The sequence below is a fragment of the Aedes aegypti genome, chromosome 2 (assembly GCF_002204515.2).
Source record: "Aedes aegypti strain LVP_AGWG chromosome 2, AaegL5.0 Primary Assembly, whole genome shotgun sequence".
Classification (NCBI taxonomy): Eukaryota; Metazoa; Arthropoda; class Insecta; order Diptera; family Culicidae; genus Aedes; species Aedes aegypti.
In genome coordinates, this window is record NC_035108.1 from 407,436,623 (window position 1) to 407,453,917 (window position 17,295).

Below are 17,295 nucleotides of genomic sequence, written 5' to 3' on the forward strand. Positions count from 1 at the left end.
AAATTCATGAACTGACGATTCTTTTGAGTATAAAAAGTTTGAAATTTGGCTGGAAAATACCTACAAAATTACAATGTCAAATCCGGGTCATATTGACCCGAATGCCTTAAGTGTCACTTTTTTTGTGGCGCCCTTCAGAAACATGCTAGAAATTTGATTTTTTGCCAAAACACAGTTTTCCAGAAAATAGGAAAAGTCACAAAGTTTCAAAGCGCTAGGTGGTTCCGTTTAAAAGTTACAAGTGCTCTAAAGTCGGTTTCGGGTCATATTGACCCGAATGCAACAGGAAGGTTAAACAAGCCGGAATAAAAAAAATCACTTGTATTTTCTCCGATTGCTTCCATCGGATGAAATTTAGCAGTAAATTACAAAAACCAATAACATTGTGACTAAATAATAGAATCATCATCATTGTGTTTATTTGGTGAATCGATAAGGTTTGATGTTATTTTAAAAGAATAATAAATTTACTAAAGCTGAATATTTCAGTGCAAAAATGTGCAAAGAAAAACTCGTTATGATCACATTGATGAACAATAGTATACCTTTATGAACAGCTTTTCAAGGAAAGTGATTTTTAAGTATAATAAGCTCAATAAAGCTAAAAATTTCAGTCACTCAGTTGACGAAGTTTATTATTGAAATTCTAGATATCTGCGTAACTTCAAATCACAAATAAATGTATGTATAAAATTGTGAAATAAGGTAACATTAAACTCATTTTTCCAACCAAAAACAGTTGATGATTGAGATACCGTAATCCGGGGTAACATTGATCAGCGGGGTAACATTGATCGGGATGACTCATCTTGTTAAACGTTCAAATAAAGATTTATTGATGAAACATTTTCAAACCATGAATGGTGCCTCTCTTTCGTATATTCATAAGCTAATGATAATTAAGGTTTTTGCCAAAATTGCGTTTAGTTCATGCGCAAATTTGTCAACTTTTTGAAACAATGATTTCTATCATTTTCACTGACACTACCGAAAATTCATGTCTCACATGAGTTCTGCAGACGATGTGATCAAGGAAAGTGCGGTTGTTACTAAAAATGGCATCGCCGAAAACGATGCCGTTGTCAAATCTTTCATAAGTTTATTCAATTAGGCAACATTAACTAATTACTATTAGGAATGTAGAATTTCCTGAGGAAATTGCCTACTTTTAGGCGTATTCCGCGGTTCAAGGTGTTTTTAATTTTGAAATAACTCAAAAAGTAAATGACTTGTAAGAGTTTGGTCTTCATATTCGGCTTCAGGGGCCCTGATTTTAGTAAGTAACGACATTTCCAATATTAGCGAACGTTGTTTACTTGGGTGATCAATGTTACCCCATATCAGCTGAATCAAAAAATCACTTAAAACATTTATTTAAACATGTTTAAATCTTTCGAAAAACAAAATAAAGTACATAGCTAGGAGCGGTGGGTGCCAGTACTTGTTTTAAAAATATGAAACTTGTAACATTTGTATTGTGAAATGAAAAATTTAAGAAAAACTAAAAAAATGATCAATGTTACCCCGGATTACGGTACTTCAAAACAATGAGGCATCATACCAGAGTCGTAAAACGTAGAAAACAATAATGAATCCACAGAACGATTCATTGTTGACTAATGATGGAATGTAAATTTTCCTAAAATAGACTTCTGATCAAATATCTTAAAGTTCATACGATGCATTGCATTTCGCAAAAGTTGTATTCAACTATATGCCAAAATGATGAGTGCATGATCAAATGATTTTTCGGCCAACAGACTCTCAGACAGCTATTTTTGCCAAAGTTACCATTACCGATTTCGTATATTGTGTAGCAGGCACGGCGTTACTCTATGCCCAAGAAAATCAAGCAAATTTCCACTACGAAGATACTGAAATGAGCACTAATCGAACCCAGATACTTTCAGAATGGCTTCGCCATGGTTGTTACCACTTGTTTTAGGAAGGTCCTGAATTATTCTTTTTGATAATGACCAAAAATAAAGTACCGTTACGCATATTGTGTTGTCAACTGTAAGGTCGCCTTCAGTATAGTGTACAAAACTCAAATTGAATGAGTCTATCGCATTCATGCATTTTATGCTGAATTAAGGTATGACGCCGGATTCTACGTCACCAGCCCGAATGAACTACTCCGAAAGTCATCTGCTTGAATTCCATTAGCCAGATCGTCATGAAACCAGAAGGTGTCAATAAGCCGAACACCAGTTTTACCGAATGCCATTTGGCCGAATGCCATCGGGCCGAACGGGTTTAGCCGAATGCCGTTTGGCCGAATGACGAATAAAAAATATAATCAAATTCCTACAACGCTGATGCGTAAGATTCATAGGTGTGGCCTAATAATGAAATAATGTTATATAACGGGATGCCATGTTTGACACTTTATAAGTTCTCTAGGTAGAATGATAAAATTACCCTCCAATTCAGGACGAAGTTGTGAACTCCTCACGGCGTGTCTGGTAGAACAATATTATCACAAAAAAATAGGCATAGCTAAATATTTCAGCATTCGAAAATATAGGTTTTTAGCTTTCATTTGACAGGTTCCCCAAAAAAATCCACCGAGGGATCTCGAACATTTTTTTTATTTCAAATTTTTGTTCCTTGAAGTACAATATTTTCAAATATAATCATGGTAAAAGACAGTTTTTTTTCTCTCAAGCTCGATGGTAACCCAAATTTCAAATGAAAGTTGATATAACATAGATATATAAGATTACAAATTGTAATAGACATAACTGTCCTATGTGATCTTGGGGATACGACACTTACTCGTACAGTGGAGGACACACTTAGTTGAGTTCAACTAATTTTCAGTCTTTTACCAAGATCCGCACAGCTGAGCGGTAAGCAAATTAATTTTAACTGATATGTCAGTTAATAAATCTTCAAGCTGTTTTGTAGAATACCTATAAGTAGAGGAAAAAACCGAATTTAGTACTATACCATTTAATTCCACTAGAGTTTGTATCCTTTGACAGATACGCATATTTACCTCAACTGTAAGGCCGTCTTCAGTGTCGAGTACTAGACTCAGCCTGTCAGCCTAACATCAAGTTTACTTAAAACAGCACCTTTGGGTGCCGTTACCAAACGTTACTTTTACTAAGATGTCAACAAACGACCTTTTACCGAGATTTGCACAGCTGAGATCGGCATTTGGATTTAAGTGTGTATTTGATTCTAGTGCATAACTGTTTCTGTTCATATTTAGAAAAGATTAATTTTCTTTTTCTTTTTCTGGAATTACACCCCTATTGAGACAAAGCCAGGTTCTCAAATAAGAGTTCTTCGGTTACTCATTAACTGAGAGTTTGATTCGCCTATCATGATTGTTTTTTTATATTGTTTGTAAGAAAAATATACTCGACCGATGAGATCTAATCAACCATCCTGAAAATTCCACAAACTACGTAACGCTATAAGGGGAGGGGGAATAGCGTTTAATTATTCCATACAAAAAACGTTACGGAGGGGGATGTAGTGAGGTGCTCAAAAATTTCCGATTTTAGCGTTACGTAATAAATGGACGCTGCCAAACGATTGATACGAAATAAAGCTCTTTTGAACCATTTTAATTACAAATCAATATCACTTGCTGCTGGGTTAATATTGTCATATTTTCCACAATTAATATGATATAAAAAAACATCATGCCAAAATAGTGACTCTTTGAATTGAAAATAGTCTTGCAGTTGTGTTAACTCAACTATTATATCCTTGAAAATATCGTGGTCAACAGGCACTATCTGGCTTTATAAATAAGCAATAATGCCACATTTGAGGAACAGAAAATCTATTCAAGATTCAAGAAACGCCATTCCATGACCAAGTAAGTACTAACAGTTTGGACCAGACCAAAAGAATCATTGAGTCAATTTTTTTCAAACAGTACGAAACAGTCGATAAATTCGATATCTTTGGAAGTTTGTTCATTATGTCTCTGCAACGGGAATTCCATGGACATCTGACATAAAAAAAGGACACATGATTTGAATTTGGGATCCTAATTTGACTCCTCCTGACTTAAGTTTATGGAGGTACTGTACAAACAGAGGCAGAGCTCAAGGCAGACTCTTGAGTCGCTATCATCGCAAAACCCCCCAAAAAGCTCCAAAAGGTAATGTAAAATGCATGCTGTATGGAGCTCATTTTGCTACGACCAATAAATGCAGCCACTTGATTGATGTTGCTTTCATGAAATAGCCCAAAAAATTGCAAATGTTGCACCCTGTATTCGCTGATGTCCGCACGGATGAGAAGGTATCTTTTCGAGATATTGAAACCCTTAGAATAAAGTCATAAAAATCTACTGTAAATTGCAGTTACTCCACTCTACGGGGCAAGTGGACACATGAAATTTAACTTTTTATTCTTCCTCATAATACCGTTGCCAATAATCACATAATTAACCATATTTCATGTTGAAAACATATATTATATGAATATGATATCAATCTAAAAGGAGTATAATATGGTAAAACTTTCTTGTTTGTAAGCTACTTACGTGTTTTAACTACTGCAGTAATTGTGAAAATTGTATTATTGTTGTTCTGCTTGTCAGAAAACCACTTTCACGGTGGAATTATTTTTATGATTTGATTTAACAGGAAATATCTTCCACTATATTCTTATTAAATTTTGCAATTCAAAGCGGAAAACATCAAAATAACATCAATACTATTGAAAAAGTTTGTGTAGTGTCACTCCGGGTGCCAGGATAATATTCTTAATTAGGATTTTTTAAGCTTTTTGCTAAGGCTTGGGTAACAGGGCGTTTAAGCATATTCCATTTACTTTCGTAGGTTGTTTTAATGTTGATCCATTCTACTTTTAATCTTTAACGGTTGATTGGCAAAGAAAATCCTCAATCAATAACTAAGTACTCAACGAACTCTAAGCTGGGAAGCAGGCTATGTCCCAGCAGAGGTGTAATGCCAGAAGAAGAATAAATTTAATGTATTCTAACCATGAAAAGAAACAGTGCTCGGTTAGATATACTTCCACAGGATGAATAAGTGAACAGTCGAACTTACAACATATCTAATCGAATAAGTGTCCTTTAGCTCAATAAATCCTCAAATCCTCCTTGAAACTCAATAGATATGTATATATATTTATTGTATGAACTTTTAAATGGAAATAAAACTATTATACAACGAAGCTGTCTTTTGCAATGATTACATTTAAAAATAATGTACTCTAAAGAACAAAAATTAAAAAAAAATGTTCGGGAACCCTCGGTGGGTTTTTTTGGGGAACACGTCGAATGCAAGCCAAAAACCTATATTTTCGAATGTTGAAAGATTTAGCGATGCCTATTTTTTGTGATAAACCTTTCCTATATACACGCCGTGTCCTCACATCAAGACTCTAACTCTTCTCCTACATACGCTGTTCTCACATACTCCGCCAGGGTAGAGGTGAATAACAAAATAATGGTAAAATAAGAACAAATTTTGCAATCATATCTAGTTTAACTATTATTATGTTATTAATGTATGACATTAAATATCTCATCAATAGCAAAACATGCAATCATAGCTAAATTTGTTAATGATATGTTATACTTGAAATTCATGTTAATAAGTTATAAAAACAAAATATACTATTATGGTAAAATTTGTTATTTGTGCAAAAATACTAAAAACATTAAATATCTAAAGAATAACAAACATCGCAGCTATAATGAAATATGAACAACCAATATCAAATTTTGCCATTATAGCTCATTCTAATATTCGTATGATATTCATTAAAGAAAAAGCAAAAGTTTTTTAACAGGAAAGCGAAAAGTTTATTTTTCAATCATGTTAGAATTAGATATTAAAACCAAAGAACTAAAATTACCGTTATATTGATCTACTCGTGAATAGCTTATTAAGTTATTATTTTGTAATCAATATCAAAATAATAACATATTTTGTTATTTACGGTTGCCTATATTTTTTCTATTATTTATTACCACCGTCTTTGGTAATCCGAACTTTCCTATGGTTACTTGTATTCCAGACGGCACCGTGGGGAGGTAGGGACAAAAGGCTAAGGATCCCAGACGGGGTCTATTTTATACGTGCAGGTACTCGAAATACGAAATAAGTTACGTAATGTCCAGTCATTTCCCACCCTCGTCTAGACTCTAAGCTGATGATTGATTCGTTTCTGGATCACTTACAATATGCTAGGATTTCAAGTGTTTTTTTTATGATTTATTCTTTCTTTCAAACATAGGTTATTCATTCGAGTTGTACTGGCTTTATTACATTTGGAAATGATTTCATCGGCCGTTCTTTGCATTAGACTTGCTTAAACTTTTTTAGGAGATTTGTTTTGACCAATAGCAAAATCAATTGTGGTTAATCATTGTAATTTGCTATTGACAAATACATAATCATCAAGTGAATCATGTTATGTACACGAAAACAGCAGAATTATAACGGTGCAAATTGCCCGAAATTCTCCTCAGCTAATGCAATAGTCATGATTTATTTCCCTAATCATCACATCATACCACATGAAAACATTGAATGCAAAGTAAAGTATTCCACTATAGTTTGAATCCTCTGACAGATACGTGTTCTTTCACCTAAGTACCGTTTCTGAAATCCGTTCAATCAGTTTAAAATAATTTAGATCAGCAAATCGTACACAAACAATGCTGTTAAATGTCAAAATTTTGGAGAGGTTATCCTTGTGAATTATCAAAGTTTCCATCCATGCGAAATATAACATCATCAAATATTATCAACCGACAGTAATTCGGAAAAAGTCACCGGTTAAAACATTTTCCTATGACATTTTTCTCGGGAAGAGATGGTACCGTAATCCGGGGGCAAATTGATGACTATTTTACAACTTTTTGTTGTGTTATCTTTTGGAATTCAAATATTGTCAAATAGATTTCGACAAAATCAGTACTCCATAGATGTTTATCAGTTTATGAATTCGATTTGTCATGAAATAATATTTAACATATCTTAAAAATGGTTTACCTATTCAAAAAATAATATGCCACACTGGAGCGAAATTGATCATCATATCACAATGCAGGTTTTAGAATTAAAAATTTTCCCTATCTACTAAATTTGGGTCTCCTGAATCTGAAAATTATGTCAAAATTCTTAAAACTCGAGTATATGATCATTTTATTGGAAAATTGAACTTTTACCTTCGGACTGTCGCGCTGTTGTACTTTGTACAACAGTTAAGATTTATATGCTATCATTTTGCAACAAAGATATCTATCGACACCAAACCAAAATGTATTCCTCAAGAATCTTCTTAAGAACAATACTCGATAGTTTTTTTTTATAGTATGACCCTTTATAATACGGTAAAATCAATTAATGTACTTGGAAGTCGCATAATAATGAAAGCACTATGTACGGTTCGAGGAAACCACAGTTTGAAATCGTCATATCTCGAAATCCAGATAATATAGAAATTTGGGGTCTTTAGTAAAGTTGTTCTGGAGGTGAAGCGCTATCTGTTGGTACCTCATTTATTTCGGAATTTTACCGCTAGGTGGCACTAGTGGGCATGGAAGTTTTACTTTTGTTTTGCAGATTTTTCAGGATCCTGCCCATTTAGAAGGATGTCGTCTTCGGCAAAGTTGTTTAGTAAGTTAAGGACTATCATTTTTCGAGTTAGTTGATTCAAAATTTTGCAGCTAGGCGGCGCTAGTGAGCATGAAACTTTTGTTTGCAGATATCTCAGGAGCCTGACCACTTAAAAAGATGGTGTCTTCGGCAAAGTAGTTTGGTAGCTCAAGGGCTATCATTATTTGAGCCAAGAAATAGAGAAATTTTTGTTTTGCGGATACTGCAGGATCTTGACTTTTTAGACAGGCACCTTTGGCAAAGTTGTTCAGAAACTCAGGGACTATCTTTATTTTAATGAATCTCTAACTTTAAGGATTAAACAAAGAAAGAATTTGAGCTACTGAACAACTCTGCCGAAGACACCATCTTTCTAAGTGATCAGGCTCCTGAGATATTTGCGAAACAAATGTTGTATGCTCACTAGCGCCGCCTAGTGGCAACATTTTGAATCAACTAGCTCAAATAATGATAGTCCTTGAGATACCGAACAACTTTGCCGAAGACGCCATCTTTCTAAGTGGTCAGGATCATGAGATCTGGGAAACAAAAGCTTAATGCTCACTAGCGCCGCCTGGTAGCAAAATCCCGATTTTCTTGGCTATGATAATGATAGCCCATAAGCAACTGATCAATTTTGCCGAAGACGTCATCTATCTAAGTGGTCAGACTCCTGAGATATTCGCAAAACCAAAGGTGTTGTACAAAGTACAACGCGCGACTACTCGCGTTACAAAAATTCGCGCGACGACCGAAAGGTTAAAAATTTGCCCGATACACCCTAATGTAGGCAATTTCTCTTAAACAAGCACATTATTCGAGATTATATGGTTTTATAAGCAATGAACTGTATTTGCTATGCTGTATGGTATCAAAAATAAGTTCAGTAGTTCATACTTGAGCTCACACAACATTTTAAACACTAAAGGTTAACATGTAGGCCAATTGATTGTTTAGCACAAACATTTCTACATGTATTGCCTACATCTTCAAAAACTGTGAATATTTCTATGCCAAACTGACCCTAATAAAAATGATAAAGCTCACAATCAATTAGACATCTGTAAACTAGAAAACCTGGAACAGCTGAGGTGTCAATGAAACCTTCAGCATTCTGGAAGGAAATATTCTTTGATACCGAGCTGATCAAATTCACCCCAGTGATCAATTTGCCCCCGGATTACGGTATTGGCAATACTCAATTGCCAATTCCACGCAATATTCAGACATTTAACAGTCTAGTTTAGAATTTACCGCTTCGCATTATCTATACTACCGTTTTCATAAAACATAGTCTCCAGCTCATGGACACAAACAGCACAGAGCGTATCTCTCGTAACAGACAATGCCTTTTCCTTCCCATTGGCTATTGCGTAGCACTAAACACACCGTGCCCTTTTCGGCCAGCCTCAATTTTAATATAATTGATGACGCGCACAGTTGTGCACTTCATCTCTTCTCCACATTGTTAGTCCCTTGAACGAAAGTCCCTCTCCCATCCATGCTGATGTTATGGACGAGACCTCACCGCACAATCTGTGGATGATCTTTCACTAAGCTCCCTTGGCTCGAGAGGCGCCCATCCAGTGACCGCCGAGAGTCGCAGCTGCCAACAACACAAAACTTTTCAAGGTACCTAGAAGAGCTGTTAACTGTGGGATTCGTCAAAAACGGATTCCATCCAGCCGCTGCCCTTCTACCCCACCGTTCCGGTACCGTCCCTCGACTTTCAGCACCTTCAGGGTTGCGCATTCCAACGAATACAAAACCCGCGCGCGCGAATTGAGTGTCCACCAAGAGGTTCATCGCCTGTTGTTGCTTCCCTTTTACAAGTCACTCTTGCTCTCTCTTTCCCTCGCTCTCGTGCTGTTCAGCAACGTCGTTTTCCCTCCGCGTGTTCGTCAGCTCGCTCACAATTCGATGGCCCCTAATGGCCTAAAATGATCACACCTTCGAAGTAGCTGCCAAGAGATGATGTTTCCCAAGAGCAAGAAGACCAATTGCTGACTGCTCCCAGCTGGAAACGAAGAAAAGCCCGAAAACGAAGATAATCGAGTGGAGAAAAACAACCAAATATTTTCGAAACGAGCAAACTACTGACTGACTGGCAAAGGTCCCGAGGAGCGTTCGTCCATCCATCGGCCATCGAGAAGAAGGGAGGAGGTCTCGACGAACCGACGAGGAGAGTGACGAGAAAAACGAGTGTGCGTGTATCTCTACCCTATACAGTACAGTGGGAACCGAAGAAAAACGCTCAATCGGTCAAAATCAGTTATTTCCAATCGCTTTCGACCCTGCAAGAGGCTCCCTATACAGTGTATCTAGTATTAATTAAATTGCTATCGGATCCGGAAGTTGACGACAGTGCCTGGAGGTAACGAGCTTATCAATCTCGTTGTGCCGAGTGAAAAGTGACCACTTCTCGTCGAGTGAAAATGAATCATCTCAAGTGATACCGTTTGAAGAGAGATTGTTTTTTGTTCCAAAGTTTTCTTTCCTATGAGTGATTAGTGAAAAAACGTAGTTGAAATGCTAATACGACAACGGAACATTTCAGCGAAGGCAAAAAGCGTTGTTCAAGCATGGATTAGTTGTGCTCGTGGACATGTCAATCGGATAAAGCAGAAATTGGTTTGGATTGGAATCGGACAGCCGGACAGCGCACGTCACTACCGGAACAGGACCTGAGCAATGAGCAGTGCGCGAAGGGTGTTCCATGTTATCATCGTTTGGTTTATTTTGAAAGTTGTTGGAAGGTGAGTAATTTTTGAACGAACATTTTGTTTATTCAGAGCTGTTCAGTCAAACAGATGTCAGAAATCAATACGGAGATGAAAAAACGTGTCACAAAAAAGGTGATGAGATGGGGAGAATCTTCCTAATTAGAGAAATAAAAAAGTAGATTGGAGTAAATTGTACTTTTTAATTCCGCCCTAATTGCTTATATTTGACAGATACGCGTATTTCGACTACCACTTGCAGTCTTCTTCAGTGTCAGTTACTCGTATCCACACCAGTGGATAACAACCTACTTTTTTGTTTCTCTATTGAGATTCTGCTCAGAGGATTCGAATACATTAAAAGGAGCCTCGAAACGATTTGTACTTCACATCACCAGAATTATTTTCTTATTCAGGTTATGTAACATTTCAATTAAAAAAAACTGAATATACTCCCTTCGAAATTGAAATGCAAGGCGAATCGTTACTTTAACGGTTTTTGTTTTGAGTTTGTTCGATCTAGATAGATCTTTTTTTTTTTTTTTTATTAAAATACTAAAGACATATTTTATGTCTATTGGAATGTCTTTGACTAAAACTAGTATTTAATCGTTCATTGTTAATTTCCTGTTCAGTTAATTTTCTTGTAGCAATTCTCCGATTTGATTATGTTATGATTTTTCCTCATTAACATTTCCGAGGTGTGTTTTCTTTCTACTGAGCCTTGAAGATTGACTGAATTTATCACAAAATTTTCTTTAGGGAAATCATCATTGACACAATTGGTGGTGTTCAGACAGATTAGATCGAGTGTTTTTATTCATCCAGGAAAATGTACCCCAAGTATTCAAAATATGTGTATTTTTGCTGTAATAACGGAACTTATCCATTTGAGGATACAAACGTATCAGAAAAGCATAGGAAAATCAGAATTGACGAAGTTTTAAACGTATCTTTAGAATGCCAAAATATCGTATAGTCTAGTCTGCCTTAAATAAAAACCAATCAGCATCAAAGAAGTAGAGATATTTAGAACAGTACTGGAATTCCTGTTTAAATCAGTAATATCTAATTAATGGCGGAAAATACTTTGTAGACGAGCTTAAACTAAATACCTATTCTTGTATCGTAAACCGATCACTTTTATTCTACCTTTTGAAAAAATATCCTTATAAATTCACATACAGGCGAACTACTCTAAGGGCCGATTTCTTCACCTTCGGTTAAGCTGTAAACCACGTTTACCCATATGATTAAAGCAGGTTTAAGGTCTAAGTGGTGGTGAAGGAACCGATTATAAGGTGATTATAAAACGAAGTATCACTTTTAATGTTCAAGTGCATAAATCTATTGAACATGTCAATCGTTGGCGATGAAAATTTGTTTGATTGCTTACCCTTTATACCAAATAGAACCATGGAAATCCTCAAGTAGTTCTTTACCCTACTAGTCATCCTGCTGTTCATTGTAAAAAGAGCCCACTGTTGATTTGCAGAATATGTTCAGTTCCTTGAAACTGGCTCCGGTAAATTTATTCGGTCATGTTTATGTTTTCAATCATGAATATATTATACAAAAATAGCAAATATATAATAATTGAGGCGGATTAACTATTTAGTATATGACAAGATCTGGCTATATATTAGTTGACATGTCTGGTGGTACGTCATTTGACATAAAGTCGTTTGGCATAAAGCCGTTTGGCATAATGGTCATAAGGCATAAAGTCGATTGGCATAATGGTCGTTTGGCATAATGAGTCGGAAACCAAGAATTTCTTAAGATGACATTGGTTTTGACGTTTCTTTTGAATCATTCTGATGACATCAGGCTTTTGTTTGAGTATATTAACACAAAATGACACTTTATTCAACAATCATATACTCTTGACTAAACTAAAGCATACTAGGAATATTATTGCCAATAGTATTTTAATAATTATCCAAAAATTACCCTTCTTTCAACTCATAGGCTGTTCTTTGGAGCTATATTTTTTAAATATTCTATTGCTCCCATCTGACAAAAGGGCTGCATTCGATTAAATTTATCTGCTCAAGTTATCAGTGAAAAGAGACATCGATTACTGCAGTTACTTCGATGGGTTGTGCAACTTTTCCCCGAATGTCAGTTCCCCGAATGTCGTTTCCCCGAACGCCAGTTCCCCGAATATCTCATTTTTGCGATTAGCCCATTTCAACGAAAAATTTTTAGCACTCATAATTATCGTAACTTTATACATTTCAGGTTGGTGAACGAACTGGCCATCTACTATGCACCCTTCTTTATTTAATTTGTGGTTCTTTCGAGTTTTACCGTCTTGAATGACAGAATACCTCCTTCTTTTGATTACTTATCGCTCTTTCTCGTTCAGTATCCAGCCACTGAAGACTATTATAGCACCTTTTTAAACTGCACCACTTTTCGGGTCATTCGAAGAACTGGCATTCGGGGAAAAGACATTCGGAGAAACGACATTCGGAGAAACGACATTCGGGGATAGGTATCACAATCACTTCGATGATTCTGAACGCAACTGTTAATGTATTTTCGTTTTATTATGCCGCAATATTTTTTAACGTCTAATTTACTATTGCTTTAATCATTCATTTTGCCTTCTTTTGATATAGGCTGTTCTTTATATGTATACCGCTTTAAACTTTAATATTTTGCTGTGTTATCAATTCTTGCTAGACGTGCTGTTCTTTTTCTTCTTGGCATTAACGTCCTCACTGGGACAGAACCTGCTTCTCAGCTTAGTGTTCTTATGAGCACTTCCACAATTATTAACTGAGAGCTTTCTTTGCCAAAGTTGCCATTTTCGCATTCGTATATCGTGTGGCAGGTACGATGATACTTTATGCCCAGGGAAGTCAAGGAAATTTCCATTACGAAAAGATCCTGGACCGACCGGGAATCGAACCCAGACACCTTCAACATAGCTTTGCTTAGTAGCCGCGGACTCTAACCACTCGGCTATGGAGGGCCCCATGTTAATAACTGTCGATTTACTATTTTCAAATATGTATATCGCAACAAGCTCAAAGATACTCTATGTTCTGGGCTGTAGAGAAAATTATTATTCTGAAAAGATTTTCCACCAGACAATCTCGAGTTGTATTTAGTAATACTCTCTAATGTCACAACATTTTTTGACATTCATAGCTTGGAAAATCTCTGAACAAACACCACGCGTTTTGAGAACCTACCAAAAAGTTTTGCTATGGGTTCGGTGGTGTTGAAGTCAATCATTATGCCAAACAGCCATTATGCCAAACGGCCATTATGCCAAACGGCCATTATGCCAAACGGCCATTATGTCAAACGACCATTATGCCAAACTACATTATGCCAAATGGGGTACAATCGACATGCCTTAATCGTAACATGTGTGTTACTTGTTACATTCTGTTAAGGTGTGACATTTCCAAAATTTTCTAGAGCGTAGAATGCAATGAAGCTTACCACACGTTATACTTAGAGGGTTTTATTTCCCGGACTGGAAAAAATGCCGTGATTTGGGATTTTTGTTTTCCAAACACCAAAGTTTCTCGGGAGCCCAAGATTTTACAAAAGTGGTCAAAAAAATAAACGGATAGTAGTCGAAACGTAAAATTTTAATGCATTGAATAATCAAACAGGCTCAAAAATGCTCTAAGTTTTTGGAAATTGTACTCAATCTTGTCCATTTGAGTGAATTTGAAACAATTTATATTAGGTTTCTTCACTTAACTATAAAAAATCACATGTATGATTTAATGGTTGTAATGATAAAGCTAATGCATCCTCAATTACATGTGTTAATATGATGTGTGTAGGATATGTGGTAAACAAGTTCAAATTGAATTGATTTTCTATCAAGCTTGTGTACAACATTGAGGCCATTATACTACAATTACAAGATAGATTTTTTTAGAATATCACTTTACTTTTGGTCCTAGAGACCATGTTGGGTTTCAATTGGTTTTATATATTAATAATGGACTTCACGTCACGTATGAAACCATGACGCAACTGTAATGTTTTTGATTATCCAGCACCTCTTTCCCTATCAGCCATCTTTTACTTTTCCGCCCAAATGGCCTCCATACGAAAAATAACACTACTGTATGAAAATATATCGATGGATGACGTTTCAAGCTATTGTAGAAGTTCTCATTGAAATTCAAATCAGCAGACCACCATATTTCCACTATTTGCACTCGAATGAGATGCAAATCTCCATAATGAATTTCAGAGAATGTAAAGGTTATTATAAGTCTCACAAAAAACCATCCAACTTACTATCTCCTCATTCCCCCGCTATCACAAGAACTTGGACAAAGGGTACTCAACGTAAATTTTGTTTTAGAACTCAACTGAAACATCATATCATAGTTTCGGCGAAGCCTGAGTTGATTAGACATTGAGATTAATATTCAAGATGAAAAACTTCCGGGTTCTTCACAATAGATCATCTGAATCTCAATAAATGATCAAACAGGGGTTTGTGTGAAGTCTGTCATTATCTTAGAAATTCCTCTTCTAAGCTTCTTCAAAAATTATCAGAATACCTCCGGAAATTTAAATTTGTTTAGGAATTCTAATATTATAGAAATAACGCCAGGTAAGTAGATGTAATGGCGATTCATGCAGGAATATTTTCATCTTAACTTCTGAGATTCCGAAAAAGATTTTTTAAAAGAATGTAATCTATGAATTCTCCCTGAAGATCTGTTGAGATCTCTCCTAAAAGTAACTAATGCAAAATTTATCAATAGTAATGTCTTTATAAATATCTGGAAGATATCTCAAAATAATAAGATTATATTTGAAAGAATGTGATAAAAAAAATCTAAAATAATTCCCGAAAATACATTAACCGTAGTTCTGAATCAATCCTTGTATTCGTTCAAGAATTCCTGAAAAAACTCAAGAGAAAATATTGAAAAACATATGTAGAGAAATTTGATGTATCATTGAATTAACTTTTTTGAAAATATCCAGGACAAAATGGAAATTTTTGGAGTAGTTTGCGGAGGAATCTATGCAGCATATGACGTCCCATTTGTTTAGTTTTTTCGTTGAGTAATTTGTAGCATTGTTTGACAAAGTATTGTCGTGGCATTTGATACAGTTGACAGAAACCGCTCGAAGACTAAAGATAAAACATAATTTCAAACAGCACAAGGTCAGAGGTGACTACGATGATTTTGATGGAAAATTTTCTGATAAATGGACCTGGATTTTGCAGGATTCAAAATTTTTCTTGCAACGCGTAATATTTGAAGCAAATTATTTTTAGTAACCCATAAAGAAATGTCCATAGTCTTGAGTTAATGCTGCCGACTCGTTGGGAGTTTTTAAGTTCTCTAAGGAACGATTTCTGGTAATAAACCCTGGAGTGGGTATTGAAGAAATCTTGGAGAATCAATAGAAAAAACATCCAGAGGAAACCCAGATGGAACTCTTGTGGGTTATATTATTTTCTAAAAATACCTGGATGAATTCGTTTCATGACAACTTGGCAGATTCTTGACATAAACCTTTTAAGTCCCATACTAGGTTTTCGGCAGATTGAATATATATTGCGAATTGTTGATAAAACCATCGAATGATGTCTGTCAAGATCTTTGAAAGAAAATAAGATTTTGGTGAACTTCAAAAAATCCTTTGATGTAGTGAGTTCAAGTATATTGTATCTAGATATAGATGATCCACAAGCATTTTTGTTTAAAATTTTATTTGGATTAGCTAATAAACATTTGACAAAATAATAGAATTCTAAAAATCGCAAGCACATAAGATAGCTTTTCATGAATTTTTAATTTAACCCATATCCGCCCAGCGTCCTAAAAATAGGACAGAAGCCCCGAACGCCCAGCGTCCTATAAATAGGACAGTACTTGTAGTGCAAATATCTTGAAAATAAAGAGGTTTAGGAAAAAACTGTCTTCTGCAAAGTTGATCACAGGACAGCTGACTTCCACTTGGTAACTTTTTTAATTCAGAATTAACTCACCAGGTGGCGCACATACGCCAACAAATGTCGCATATATAGGCAACATATGAAACAACTTTCCAGCGTCCAAATATTTGCTTCGTTTATAGCTCAATCCAGCGATGAGATACAAAATTGGTGTCTTCGACAAAGTTGACTAACTAAATAATACCTATTCGCATAGAACCTTACAAATTCGGAAAACACTCCCAAGATGGCGCTAGTGAGCCAAAACTTTATTTGCTTATATCTTAGCCCAGTTATGAGATACAAAAATGGTGTCTTCGACAAAGTTGAACAACTAAATAACACCTATTCGCATAGAACCTTATAAATTCGGAAAACATTCCCAAGATGGCGCTAGTGAGCCAAAACTTTATTTGCTTATATCTTAGCCCAGTTATGAGATACAAAAATGGTGTCTTCGACAAAGTTGAACAACTAAATAATACCTATTCGCATAGAACCTTATAAATTCAGAAAACACTCCCAAGATGGCGCTAGTGAGCCAAAACTTTATTAGCTTATATCTTAGCCCAGTTATGAGATACAAAAATGGTGTCTTCGACAAAGTTGAACAAATAAATAACACCTATTCGCATAGAACCTTATAAATTCGGAAAACACTCCCATGATGGCGCTAGTGAGCCAAAATTTTACTTGCTTATATCTTAGCCCAGGTATGAGATACAAAAATGGTGTCTTCAACAAAGTTGAACAACTAAATAACAACTATTCGCATTGAACCTTATAATTTTGGAAAACATTCCCAAGATGGCGCTAGTGAGCCAAAACTTTATTTGCTTATATCTTAGTCCAGTTATGAGATACAAAAATGATGTCTTCGACAAAGTTGAACAACTAAATAATACCTATTCGCATAGAACCTTATAAATTCGGAAAACACTCCCAAGATGGCGCTAGTGAGCCAAAACATGATTTGCTTATATCTTAGTCCAGTTATGAGATACAAAATTGGTGTCTTCGATAAAGG

General features: G+C 35.6%; 1 protein-coding gene across 3 annotated transcripts in view; it reads left to right on the forward strand.

Annotated features, from left to right (window-relative positions):
• LOC5564833 (protein Wnt-10a) overlaps positions 1-17,295 on the forward strand; it is a 95,121-nt gene that overhangs the window by 16,489 nt on the left and 61,337 nt on the right. The window contains exon 2 of one of the 3 annotated variants that reach the window (XM_021847309.1): positions 9,479-10,360. In XM_021847309.1, coding sequence (XP_021703001.1) covers positions 10,296-10,360 — 65 coding nt within the window. In that variant the 5' untranslated portion in view covers positions 9,479-10,295. Of the gene's footprint in view, positions 1-8,347; positions 10,361-17,295 lie in introns of those variants that run through there. The other 2 variants (XM_021847311.1, XM_001649141.2) reach the window with 2 other exon arrangements.